Source organism: Apis dorsata, unplaced genomic scaffold (assembly GCF_000469605.1).
Source record: "Apis dorsata unplaced genomic scaffold, Apis dorsata 1.3 scaffold_42, whole genome shotgun sequence".
Classification (NCBI taxonomy): domain Eukaryota; kingdom Metazoa; phylum Arthropoda; class Insecta; order Hymenoptera; family Apidae; genus Apis; species Apis dorsata.
This window is the reverse complement of record NW_006263344.1, coordinates 477,584-490,912: the sequence shown is the minus strand read 5'-3', so window position 1 is coordinate 490,912 and position 13,329 is coordinate 477,584. Positions and strand designations below refer to the sequence as shown.

Below are 13,329 nucleotides of genomic sequence, written 5' to 3'. Positions count from 1 at the left end.
GTTGTTGCTGCTGCTGCTGCTGCTGCTGTTGCGACTCGTCCGCCGCGGGATGCGTCACCGTCTCCGGGTCCTTGAGGATCTTGGCGCTACCGAAATCGGTGATGAGCACGTGCATCTTCTCGTCCAACAAGATATTCTCCGGCTTGAGATCGCGATGGATGATCCCGAGCCCGTGAAGGTACTCGAGAGCACGAAGGATCTCCGCCGAGTAGAACTTGGTACACTCGATGTCGAACGAGCCAACCTTGTTGATGTACGGCAGGAGCTCACCGTTCTTCGCGTAGGACAATACGAAATAGAGTCTTTCCACGTCTTGGAAGGTGCAGAACAGGCGCACGAACGAGTGCTTCGCGCCCGCGAGCATGTTCAACACCTCCTTCTCTCGCTTCACGTACTCGGTCTTCTTCTCCTTGATTATGTGACGTTTGTCGCACACCTTGATCGCGTACTCCTTCCCGGTGTGGATATCTTTGGCGAGGTAAACCTGCGAATCGACAACGAACACGTTAGATAGATACAGGGGTTCGTAATACGACAACGACGACGAGCAGGCAGAGAAAGATGGGAATGAAAAAAGATCCGCGTTGGAAAAAGTTTCGACTGCCACTATACCGCCGTACGGTAGAGAAACTTTGCTCGGTAATAAGGGAAAAGTTTTTGAGAGAGGAATCACACCGAGAGGATTCGAGAGGGGGTGACATTTTTTTCCCTTGCCCCTTCCTCTCCCTCCTTTTCTTCTCTCATCCTATGGTCGTAATTCGGGACCTCTTAATGATTTAATCGAGTTAACGGGATAATACACTTACGGTGGAGAAGCTTCCCTCGCCGATCGCCTTGCCAAAGATGAAGTCCTTGGGAGTCCGCTTGTGCGTTGGCGGGTTGATGGTGGTAAGGGCCGGGTTCGTGGTCGGTGAAACCCGGGGCGCCAGGGTGTTGGGTGGCGCTACCACACCATTGGTCACGTCGTTCGTTGGTGGAGACATTTTGGACACCGGCCCCTCCACCGTTACTGCCGGCTGTGGCGAAACGGTAAGCGCCTGGTTCGCCACACGCTGCAACGGAAACCAACGACTTAATTATCCACCGTATTATATTATTTATTTTACGCGCGGTATATCCGAGTTAAACCCATGCGGATATCTGCGACAAAGGTTTTTCTCCAATTTATTTTTTATTTTATTTTATTTTATTTTTTTTTTTTTTTAAGAGAATAATTGATCTTCGCTCTAAGCGCCAAGTTCTAGTGGTAATTTTGCAGAGACTTTGTTAGTGGTAAGCAACCAAGTGACCACTGGCGGCAGTTACGCTCGCGTTTCGTTTCGAGGCGTCAATTTCTGCAAGATACAAAAGCGTTCCAATCGCAAAGTGGTGGGGCGCAAGGAGGCATGAACTCGTGTCCGGCCACTTAACTCTTCTCATCCGCTAACGATCGTCCGGTACCAGGAAATCAAGCGCCGGAAGTGACGTCATCATAACCGACACGTGGCTATGTCGTGCAGGTCAGGATGACGGACTCGTCGTTTAATCGTCAATCATTCTAACCACCTGACGATTCCGTGCCAAAATCGAAAGCGACCGAAATGTCACAGTTGTGCGTTTCGTATTCAAAGTACGTAGAAGATCAAGGCTGCGTGCGATTCGACCATGACTCGATATCTGTATATTATTTCACAGATTGTGTAATCTAAAGAAAAGGCGACTTTCTACCGCATCGTTGACACGATCAATCAATATATGCATTTTAACGGATGTTTCTCATCTTTACACAACATACATAGAGAAACATATATAACAGCTGTACAAAAGAGGGTCAAAGAATCGGCAGATACTTTTTGACAATGATGAGATTCAATGGATTGGTCGGGGGGAAAAAGATTTCGCTGTGCACGCATACGAGGATGATTTTTAAACGGTGATCGCTTCATTTCCGGTCCGAAAGACGATCGCGCCCCTTTCTCTTGCCGCTTCCTTCCTCCCATCACCATTGTGTACTTCCGTCCAAAGACGGATCCCGCGTTATACCGTGGCCGTTACAAAAGAAAGGAACAAGTTCTCATCCTCGAACAAGAGAATCCGGATGATCCTCCGTCGAAATGCTCTCCTTTCTTCTCTGACCTTCCCTTCTTTCCCACTACCCGCCTCAAACGGTCTTTGACCGTTTCCCAAACCTGCACACCGGTTGACTCCCCAAACAAGCTTTTCGCCGAGCAAAAGACGCAGGAAATGCGCGTTGCGAGAAACCTTTTGCCAACGGCGCGGGTAAATATCGGCGACGACTCTTAACGAGACCCCATTGCCGAAAATGAGCGACAGAGGGTATCCGGTGTAGAAAAAAGATGTCTACAAAGATATCTACAAAGTGAAATCGCAACAAAAGATTTGGATTTGAATAAATGGTCGTTGATGATAAAATAACGGCAACATTTTTACTCATCTGGAATTTTCATCGATCTTTTTTTCTTTTATAAAGAAAGAAAAAAATGTCGAAGAAAGAAATGAAATGAAAGAAGATCTATACATTGAATATTCTCTCTCATATTTGTGAGACTATTAAATTCCTCGTAAATTTCGCAAGGAATCGTAAATAATTATTATGATGTTGCTAATATATCCATCGTTGAAAGATTTCGACGAATTAATCAAGGAATTTGCGGCGGTAACAGAAGATGAGAACATGGAAAAGGTCGTAAGCGAGAGAAGGAAGGATTTATATTTAGACGATGAAAACGCAAGTCGGCAAGGCCCTTTCTTTCATCTTCTTTATCTACCTTTCCTCGTTCTTCTTTCCAGGCCGGTTACGAGGCGGGCCCCACGGCGTCAACCATCCGTGTCAGGACGTCGACCTCGTCGAGCATTTGCCCGAGAGCCACCCAACAGCAGCCCTACTACTCCCTCTGCTTGGCTGGCTTTCGCTTTGCCCCGCTAGTTTATTTATTTGCTTATCTATTCCTTGGTCCCCTGACACTCGTCTACTTCTCTCACCCTCTCCTTCTATCTCCTACTCTCTCTCCCTCCCTCACTATGTAGCAAGCAAGGGGGATAACCACCGACGGATACCGCAGGATAGAGAGCAACGTCGATCGCTAGATATCAAGGAGAGAAGTCTCAAGCAGAGGGGACTCGGATAATCGATATACCGACTAACGTTCCACTACGACCTCGCAATTTGCTTAGATCGTAGATATATACCGTTCAAGAGTATCAGAGAGAGCGCGTTCCGTTTAAAATAAACCGCTCTCACGTAGATATATAGCTGCATGCGCGCGCTCTCAACCTCATCGACTTAAACTTAACGAGTAGTTGTGTGAACAATAACCTTTCTCGCGGCGATGCATCGTTTCGATTCGTCGATGACCTTGCGACACATTCTATCTGGAACAAATTTCGAGAAACGCGAAAAGGAAACGCGAGAACGAATCGACACAAGAAATAATCTCACCACGATGGGAAATGATGGAAAAAACGAAATACGTAATACGTAATGGAGAAGTTTTGCGGAAGATGAAATTCGAAATACTTAAAATGATCAATCAATCTAAAAACGTATAACATCTCGCGGGCGTCCGTTAAACTCCTCATCTCTCTCATTCCCTCGCGTTTAATTCTCTCTATCCTCTTGCGATTGCTGAATCACCCTATACACACAACCCAGCAACATTCCAACGGACATTCTAATTTTAGCCTTGCTCGTCTCGTCTCTTTCTCTCGTGGACAAGCGCATTCTCTATCCGCGCGCCTTGTAAACGCTCCTTCGTTCTCCACCTCTCTCGCTCTAAGCTCGCGAGGTTATGTTTTTCTTGCAGCTTGTCGAGTGCTGCCCTCTGACGATGGTACGCGACACTTTCCTCTCTTTTCTCCTTTCCCTTGGTGCTCGCACACATAGAGACACGCACACCAGACGAGGACGAGAAGACGAGCACGAAGGGCGACAGAAAGAGACGGAGAGCAATGATCGTGTACCCCCACTCTGTCGCATCAAGTTTTTTGCCGGCTACCAGAAGGGACTACGCCTATTGGCGCAGGCGGCCAGCACTTTTGCCCGTGAATGAGATGTTTTGCATTCGCAGACGCTGAGAAACGTGTCGCGCGCGGGCTGTGCGACTAAATTGGAACACGCCACGGCCCGAGCTGCCTGTTCTAGAGAGACTAATAAAAGGGTCTCGAGAGGAACGGCGTCGATTTTCCAGCAAGCCCGATTTCTCAGCCGAGAATTAATGTTCTAAGCGAGTCTTTTGTGCTCGTGTACACTTGATCTTTGTTTATTTACACGAGCTCGTTCAATTATCAAAGCGCTAATTAGATAAAGAGAGTATTTATTGTTTGTTACTATCCCTAAGATATGCATGTGTATGTGTCTACTACTTGCACAAAGAAGTGGATGAGAATCAGCATCGAACAAAAAAAAGCGACAGTCGTTCTCGAATATTGTATTCCGACTTTGTCGCTTTACAGAGAGTGCAACAATAACATTTCTAATCTTTGTATTATCGTTATTGTTGTCTTGCTTTTAAAAAAAAGCTCTAAAAAAGCTCTAAAAAAAGCAGTGAGATTCGTACATTTACCACTAAACGTGCAAGAGAAAACAAAATGCCACAGAATGTTCGTTATAAAAGAATTATACGAATTACACGAGTTATACGAAATTAGCAGAAGAGGTAATTAATTGGAAAGGATTCTACAGTTGTTTACTAGTGACACAAGAAAAATGTACTATATATTGCACAAACTTATAAAATAAAGAACATCAGAAAATTGTAAACAACATCAATCGAATGTCTCTCGTATTATGACGAATGATATAACCAATTAAAATTACGAGTGCTATAAAGGACAATCGATCTTGCGCGCGAAATATTTACACACATCGATGATTACGAGACGCTATGTCGTAGCCGTTCGAGAAACATTATTTGATATAGCATATATTTGAAAAGCATCCTATGTCATTAAAACAATTGATCGAGCCATAGACGCTCGCGATCGCTCGAGTTTTTTATTTTTTCTTTTCGAGTACCATCGAGAGATAAGCATGGCATCGACAAAGATCGAGCTACGTCGTGACCAACACGGCCACAAAATTGTTTGCTTTCACATCCTATCGTATAAACACGCAGACGATCCAAACATGTTTTTTCGGTCGCGGACCTCGATGAGCATTACCCAACGATCTCACTCACTCCTTCTTTCCTTCTTTCTCTCTTTCTCCCTCTCTCTCTCTCTCTCTCTCTCTCTCTCTCTCTCTCTCTCTCTCTCTCTCTCTCTCTCTCTCTCTCTCCTCTTTCGAGCCTCTTTCGAGTGTAGCGGAATTTTGCGATCACTCCAAGTTCACGTGTATCGCGTTTGAACCGTTCTCGAGATTCCCGATGACTCGATACTTTCCAGCATTCCCGTCAATTTGTTTCCATTGCCGAAATACAGAGAGGACTGATACACGTTATTATCGCGGAACGCTGTGTTTAGTCGATAACCACACTTCGATAGGCACGAATATAAATTTTTTCTTCTTATCGATTATTTCTTCTATATAAACATTTTTTTTATATACAAATATAAATTTTCGAATCGTACGTATTTTTTTTAGCAGTGGAATGGAATTGACATTTTAGTTGATTTTCTTCTCGCGTAATAAATATTCGTACGGACATTCATTTGACTAGCATTCTCGGTCGAAAAAGTAACCGTCCCAGTCTACGCGTCTCTTCCGAGCGGAGATGTATTTTGTCACTCGTAGACGTGTCACTGAACAAATATCGAAATTTTTAATTTGTCGAGAGTCAAGATATTATTTTTTGATTTAACACTAAGAGAAATGGCACTATTTCTATAGAAAATTCGCAGTTGCTTTCGACAGTGAACGTAAACAACTTTCGAACCGTGTCGTGATTACGTTGCCTGTTTTGGAACCAAGGGCTCCGGGCGAATTTATTTAAAATTCGAGCGAGCGTAAATTATTCATGCTTCGAGGCAGTGTGTTAACCTCCTCCTTCTTTCACCTCTTTTTTGGTATACCGAATCTGCATTCACTGTTCGTTTTCGTTTCCGAAGTCACCAAAATCTCGTCGAAAATCTCCGCTTCATCGATTCTTTTTAATTCGAGGAATATTAAAAAATTCCGTTGACACGTCTTTTTCCCGAAAAGAAACACGTCGATTTCGCGAAAAGCGTTTTGCGAATAGCCTTCGACAATAGCTTTATCTAATAATTTGACATTTCAAAGCGAAATTAATTTCACGAATTTTCCCGCCAAGGCAAAAAATTAACGAACGAGCTACGATCACTAGAGAAATGTCCGAACGAGCACAAAAGATAAAAATTATTCGTTTGCCGCAACGAAATAATTACCAATCGGAAAGCACATCCCATAGAACATCCCATAGCGCCTTTTGAGTACAAAGTTACCACACTCTCTTCGTCGACAACAGTATCGCGATCCGTGGGAACGTTAGCTTCGGACGATTCTCAGATATTTGATCGAACAAAAGAATAAAGCGACTCTAACATAGCTTTCTTTGGTAGCAAGTTGAACATTTTGATGAATTTTCATGAATGATAAACAATAAATTTCGATCAAACGTGATTGGTTGAAGAGATTTAATCTATTGTCATAACAACCAATTCCCTAAACGACACTTCGCGGGATCTGGTCGAATCATTTGTAAACAGGTACGAAATATTTCTAAAGTTTCCCTCTGTTTCCGCAAGAACAAGCACTTGAACGGGAGTAGTCGCGCGGCGTCACACTCGATCACATCTTTCGTAGACTGGTTCGTTATTTTTTCACCGTATATAACGCGCGTTGAAATTTAAGGGTTATCGTAGAGACGCTTTCTTCTTACCTTGAATAATTTTTTAAGCCTCCGGTAGCCGCGATGTAATCGCGACACGTACTGCTTGTTGGAATCCAGTTTGAATTATTAAAGCCACAGTTGCGAAAATAAAAATGAAGAATGAAAAATGGAATAAACCAAAGAACTATTTTTGCTAGTGAACTCTCTTGAAATCGGGTATGTGTCGCGGCTGTTCGTTACAGTTATGATGCGAATTTCCGACAGCGTCTCGATTATGTTTCTTTCGGATCAGTCTCGGGTACATATATACATATATATGCATGCGCGGGAACCGAAGAACGAAAAACACGTTCGTGGCCGTTGAGAGCCGTTCGCTTACTGAATTCTACGCCTGGCGTGTCCCGGCTGCTAACCCGCGCTTTCCCCCCACCATCGGCCACTCGTTGGCGGCAAGCCTCCCCACCATTCGACCCAGCCCCACTATCGTGTCCCTCCACCACCAGAAAACGAGACCCGCATCCGGGAATAATGGTGGGGAGATCGAGGGGTAGCGATCCCTCCACCTCCAGCATCGATGGTAATCTTACCGCGGATCGTAAAGCACGCTTACCCCTGCGGTCAAGTGCGAAAATTGCAATGAAAGCATCGAGACACCTCGAGTCTTTCTCTTCTTCTCTTCTTATTCCTCTGGTATGACCATTTTTCCTTTTTTTTCTCCCGATACCAGAGAACGAAAAACAAAAGACGACGGTTGCTGGGATATCATTTTCTTCAGTCGCGGTTCCGTTAAATTCTTTCGAAGAAATATTTTCAAAGTTTCGATAATTCGTTTCAATAAATCTAGTCAAAAAGATTAATATTTCAGGGAACAGTTTACATATTTGTCGATAATAACACAAAGGAAATATTTTTAGAAAACTACTATCGTGCGACATCATAGACTGTAGATTCGAATAATGAAATTCCATGATATTTGAAGCAAACAATTCGACATCGTTGCAACGATTGTTCGTTCATGTATATTCTTAAATGAATCGAGTCGGAGAAGGATATATCGGAATGATATTTGACGATACAAAGCGGTCGATTGTATCGAAAAAAACATCGAAAGAGTTGTTACGCATTCCTACGATATGTTTGCCCAGAAATGTCTATTTTCTTTCACGTTGGAAAGAGTGAAAATTATTAAACGAACTTGTCGATAACCAATAAATTCGATTCTTTCGCTTAAGATCGGTGCATTATCGACAGTAAACACTGTGGATAGTTTGTCATCATAGACAAACGTTCAGAACGACTTTACGTGCGAATTTGATCGCCGCCTAAGGAGAAGAGAAAAAGAGACGTTGCGTGGTGGGGAGACGAATAGATGACCGGTAGTAGGGGATGGCTGGGGAATCCCGCGCAATGCGCATGTGCAATGATACTGGTGGGGTTACTCAACCGACGGCGCCAGTATTCTCATCCCCCTCCCAACTTCGACGAACTTCTGGCTCGTCGGTGCTGTTGCCTTGGAAGGGAGGGCAAGGATCACACGCGCACAGTGCCCTGTCTCTCTCTCTTGGTGTGTTTGTTTGTTTATAGTCGCGTTCTGGGAAATACCCGATGCGAGTAACGGACTCTTGTGCGCGCGGAGGCTTGCACTTCCATTCTGGCGTTGCATCCGGTCGGTTCTCCGCGAGTATCCCGACGAATGCCTTCCTTAGTATTCTTCTTTGCCCTGCCACTTAGCAATTCCCTCTTCCCTGACTGCTTAAACGCTTGTCCTTTTAAAGCCTTCTTTACGTTTATTCATTCGGTCTTAAATGTGAAAGAATGAATTACGCGTTTCTTGCTAACTCTACCATTCTCCAACGTTTAGTTATACTCTTGGAACTTGATGACTTCGAGTTATCAGTCGAGATTTTTTACAATTTTTCTTTTTTTTTTCTTTAATTATGTACAGGTGCAAATGTGGTTGAATTACATTTTATACGTATAATGCGATGTTGTTTCGTGTGCAGTTTTAATCTGTGAATAAATAATAAATAAACTTTCGATATTTTCCGTATCACATTTTGATTATTGATCTATCGTTTGTTGGCAGTTTTGAAAACACGGTATATCGATAACCTAATCGCAGCACGCTCGATACAATCGAGCACGCAACGGGTTGATAAAAAATTTATCGCAACACATTCTCTCGAAAAGTAGTTCACGCGTAATCTCAAGAATGCAGTACATCAACCACGTTACTCTTCAATGTATGCGGACATACATACATTTACTTGTATACGCGAATCTACAAATCGCACAACAAATATTTTACAATGGAATTGTGTAACAATTATTTCGCGGCGCCGTGCGGAAAATCAAGACGCGTCTCGATCGTCTCGATAAAAATAACGATCAAATTGACAATGTCATTTTAAACAAAATCGAGAATACGAAACGTATTCGATATGTCTGTAAAAAATAATTGTGCTGCTCCTGATTTTTCTTTCCGTCATTCCTACGTGAAAAAGACAAAGAGAGTCAAAATATAATCAGATCATGGATTTAAATTATTCGAATTATCATCGATATTATTAAAATTAAATTCCGCATTTCTTTCGACGGTATATTTCGAACCCATGAAGAATAGTTCCGCACACCGTTGACGATGGTCATTCGTTTTACAAATCTCGGTTCATTTATTCGAACGAGCGAACCGAACGGAACAGTCCCTAGAGCACGCATTTGCGTGCTCGAGCGATGTTTGCCGACAGCATCGCTCAACCAAACCGATTAATATCCCTGACTAGTCCATTTAAGAATATTGTTATTCAACGTTCAACCGTTAATATCTTGTTTACACGTTCCGCATAGGATTGTCTTGCCGCACAAGACGCAGCGGAACGACAAAGTCCAGCATACCAGGAATGGTTTCGCAGTTATTGACTCTTCCGCGAATCAGCGGGCATTATCGTTTCTTTAAATGAATAATTGCCCGTTGTTATGTCTCGTTGCCAGCGCAAGCCAGAGTTTAGTCATCCGCGATTAGAAATATTTTGATCGACGACCGGACCTTGCTCACCTTCTTTATATTTCGAATCAAACCTAACCTGCTAATCTCGAATTCATCGAATTCATCGAAGGAATCACGACCCGGTTACATTGAATCACAAATCGCGAAGAATATTGGTCGAGTTCTCGTCGAAATATTTCACTTCGAAATAGGCAAGTATATGGATTGCTCGCGTTTCATAATCATGTAGTCAATAATATTAGGCACTCGAGCTCCCTCGATGCAAGCGCGAAAAGATTCCATCAGTCGATACGGAAGAGCCATCTAGACGAACATAACCTAAGGAGGTAAACAATGGAAAGAATCGCTCGCTTACACTTGCATTCGATCATCTCGTGAAATGACTGGATGGAAAAAAAGACCTTTCATCCCGATAGGAGGGTTTCCACTTAATATGTCATGCAGTCATCGAACTTGGAACGTTATTATCGTGATCGTTTGCTCCAGAGCCTCGTCGCAATGCAAACAATCATCCGTCGCCGACCAACTGGCGATACACAGAAGGCAAAATACGCGGTGAAGCGAGAGAGAGAGAGAGGCAGAGAGACAGAAAAAGAGAAGTCTCGTGACGTGCTGGTACATAATTAGCGCGCGAAAATAGATTTTTGCGAAACGAGCCGAGCTCCGCTCTGGTATGTCAATGAAAACAAATCCTTGTTCCCCTTTTTTCCCCTCTCCTGCTCCCTTTCTCTTTACCGAGGCCTGGTAGCTCCGGCGAAGGCCGCCGAATACTGAAATATACACGCCATTCGGAATAGTCGAATCATTGTTTGCTCGATCGAGTCTCCGATATCGTTTTGCTTCTCGCCAAACCGACCTAGCTTCCGAAATAACGGCTTTCCCTGCCTCCATCCATACGCTGACCCTACAGCGAAATATGCTAGTACGCTTTATAGAGAGAAATTTTTCGCATATGTGAAGTACAGGAAAATCGATTTCTAGATTAATCATCGAATTCTCCTCTTTCTCCACGGAGAAAGTATTTTTTTCTTGGAGAAATGATAACGATTTAAAGAATTTCTTATTTTTGATAAATTTGATCTTGTCGCTATATATATATATATATATTTACTTTATGAAAGAAATGTCTGTATCGAATCAAATCAAATAAAATTCTGAAGAGAATTTAAAATTGAAGAAAGAAAAAAAATAATAATTACAACGATTAGCGACTATTGCTCTAAAGTTACGATATGTAATTGCGTACGAATCATGAAAGTAAAGCACAGAATTGTATAATATTTAGTTTTAACAGCTAATATAACAGAAAATATTGTGTACTTATCATCGGTCCCCTGTGTGCACCACACTCGGTACAAAGCAATAAAGAGACACAATTGTGCAAACATATAAAAATGTAATTGAAAAAGTTACGGTCTTGTTTACATAATGCGGAAAATTTGCATCGATATCCGACAAATCGTCAAACATTTCGTGAAAATTTACCCGTCCTTTGATCGTTTTAATTTCTCGTTTAAACAATCATTTCAATAGTAATATGAAAAAAGCATTTCCTCTTTTTGAGGCAAGTACGACAAATATGACGTACGCCCTTTGTATCCGTTATCACGAGAACACTTTTTATCAGAGCATAGAAAATAATTTTCCTTCTCGACGTCATATTATTAAATTTCGAAATTGAATTGCAACGATTGTTACGTATCCTGTCTTTTTTTTTTACGAGATTTCTACGAGAATTAATATTGCAGAATTAATAAATTACAAAAAAAAAAATTCCAAATTTATTCTTCTCGATGGAATGTCGCACGTTTAAACGCGGAAGATTGTACGTAGTTGAACCGATATGTAGAATGCATTTTCTAATGCAGTTTTGCCACGCTAATATCGGTGCCAGAAAACCATTGGAAAATCGGTCACGAGTGACTAATCACCTAGGAACGAACGCTGTTCTCATTCCGTTCCGTTTCTTGCGAGGGAAACGTCGAACCAGTCCTCCAATATGAAAAAATTAATTCGCCGTTTTTCCGGGTGATGAAATTTCCGATGTATCTTTTCAGAAACCGAAACCGAATTCAATATAGCAATACTTTTTAATCGTTTAAATAGATTTTAAATTATCTCCATTCCAATCTAAATCCAATGAAAATTATTAATCCTAGATTAAAGGGAACCTGTATAAATTTTCCAGATGATAAATTTATTAATCTGTGAGAAAAAAATGTTAAAAATACTTTTTTCTTTTTTAATATCGTTCCTACTATCTACCCGCTATCGGCTCGAATGAAAGACAATCGCTTCAAACGATACAAAACGCGTTCCTTTGTCTACGACCGCGATTATACTGGACTAGATTATTACTGGACAAACGGTGTGCGTGCTACGCAACACGCGGATGATTAATCGTTTATTGTTATGCGAATCAGTGGCGAATCGATCGCCAACTGAAGAAATGATGCCCCCACGCGCCTTTCTCAAAAATCGTGACGACATCGTTGGAAGAAACAAGCTCACGGTCCTACAACGGCGTATCGTGCGATGTGTCATAACGCGTTACGCGGTTAAAACGATCGGCGGCGACAACCACCTCGCCTTTGTTGTTGGAACGTACGCCACCACGTTCGACGTGGAAGAAAAACAGCCGGGTTCGGCAGAATAAATGGTCGAGCTAATTAATGAATGCACGAGCCTCAATGGACATTTCGCAAATAAAGGCGCGCCTCCAATGTGTGTGTGTATGTGTGTGTGTCGCGCAATAAAACAATGATTTCAATCGTTTTCGCGGCGCTCTATAAACGGGAACACATCGAGATAATCGCTTCGTCTTTCGACCGAGCGATTTTCGGGTTAAAAAAACCCGAAAAGAAGACTTCTCTCTCCCTCTCTCTTTCGCGAAATTTATAAAGATTCCGGCTAAATAGCGTTGAAAAAAACATCCTCGGCTATTTATCGTTCGGTATAAGAATGGAAGGAAGGAAGGAAGGAAGGAAGGCAGAAGCGGCGGCGCAAAAAAGGAGGCATTAACTCGATGAAAAAAGGGATAGAGCAAGATAGGCGAAACAAAGTTGCTCGAGAGATTCCCCTCCGGGCAATTATAATTGATAGCGGGTGGCGTAGCGAGATGTAGCATTATAGTCGCGGTGTAGAAAAATTCCAACTTTTCGATGGAGAGAGAAACAGAGAGCGAAAGAGAAAGAGAGAGGGATAGCATTAAATAGCTATTATTAACAGCCGTCTGGATGGTCGTTACGATAGTCAGGACGCTTGAAATTACTCTAATTTCCACGAATCTGGCGGGGAGGACGGGATGCAAATTCCCCTATTTATTTTGCCGGCGATCTCAAATATTTTAATAAGAGCGATACACACGACGGTTTTCGCCTGGCGCCAATTCTCCGCCAATATTATCGTATTAAAGCCTTGTAATTTCCACAAGCTGACGCATAACCCTCGAGTCTCCTTTTTTTCTTTCTTTCTTTCTTTCCTTTCTTTCCTTCGAGGTGCGTGTGCACGCGAGAACGGGGCCCGGCCTAGCGA

General features: G+C 42.5%; 1 protein-coding gene across 1 annotated transcript in view; it reads right to left on the bottom strand.

Annotated features, from left to right (window-relative positions):
* LOC102672095 (3-phosphoinositide-dependent protein kinase 1) overlaps positions 1-13,329 on the bottom strand; it is a 486,800-nt gene that overhangs the window by 2,501 nt on the left and 470,970 nt on the right. Inside the window, exons 4-5 of the mRNA XM_031513868.1 lie at positions 807-1,052; positions 1-484 (exon numbers count right to left, since the gene is read on the bottom strand). Coding sequence (XP_031369728.1) covers positions 1-484; positions 807-1,052 — 730 coding nt within the window. The remainder of the gene's footprint in view (positions 485-806; positions 1,053-13,329) is intronic.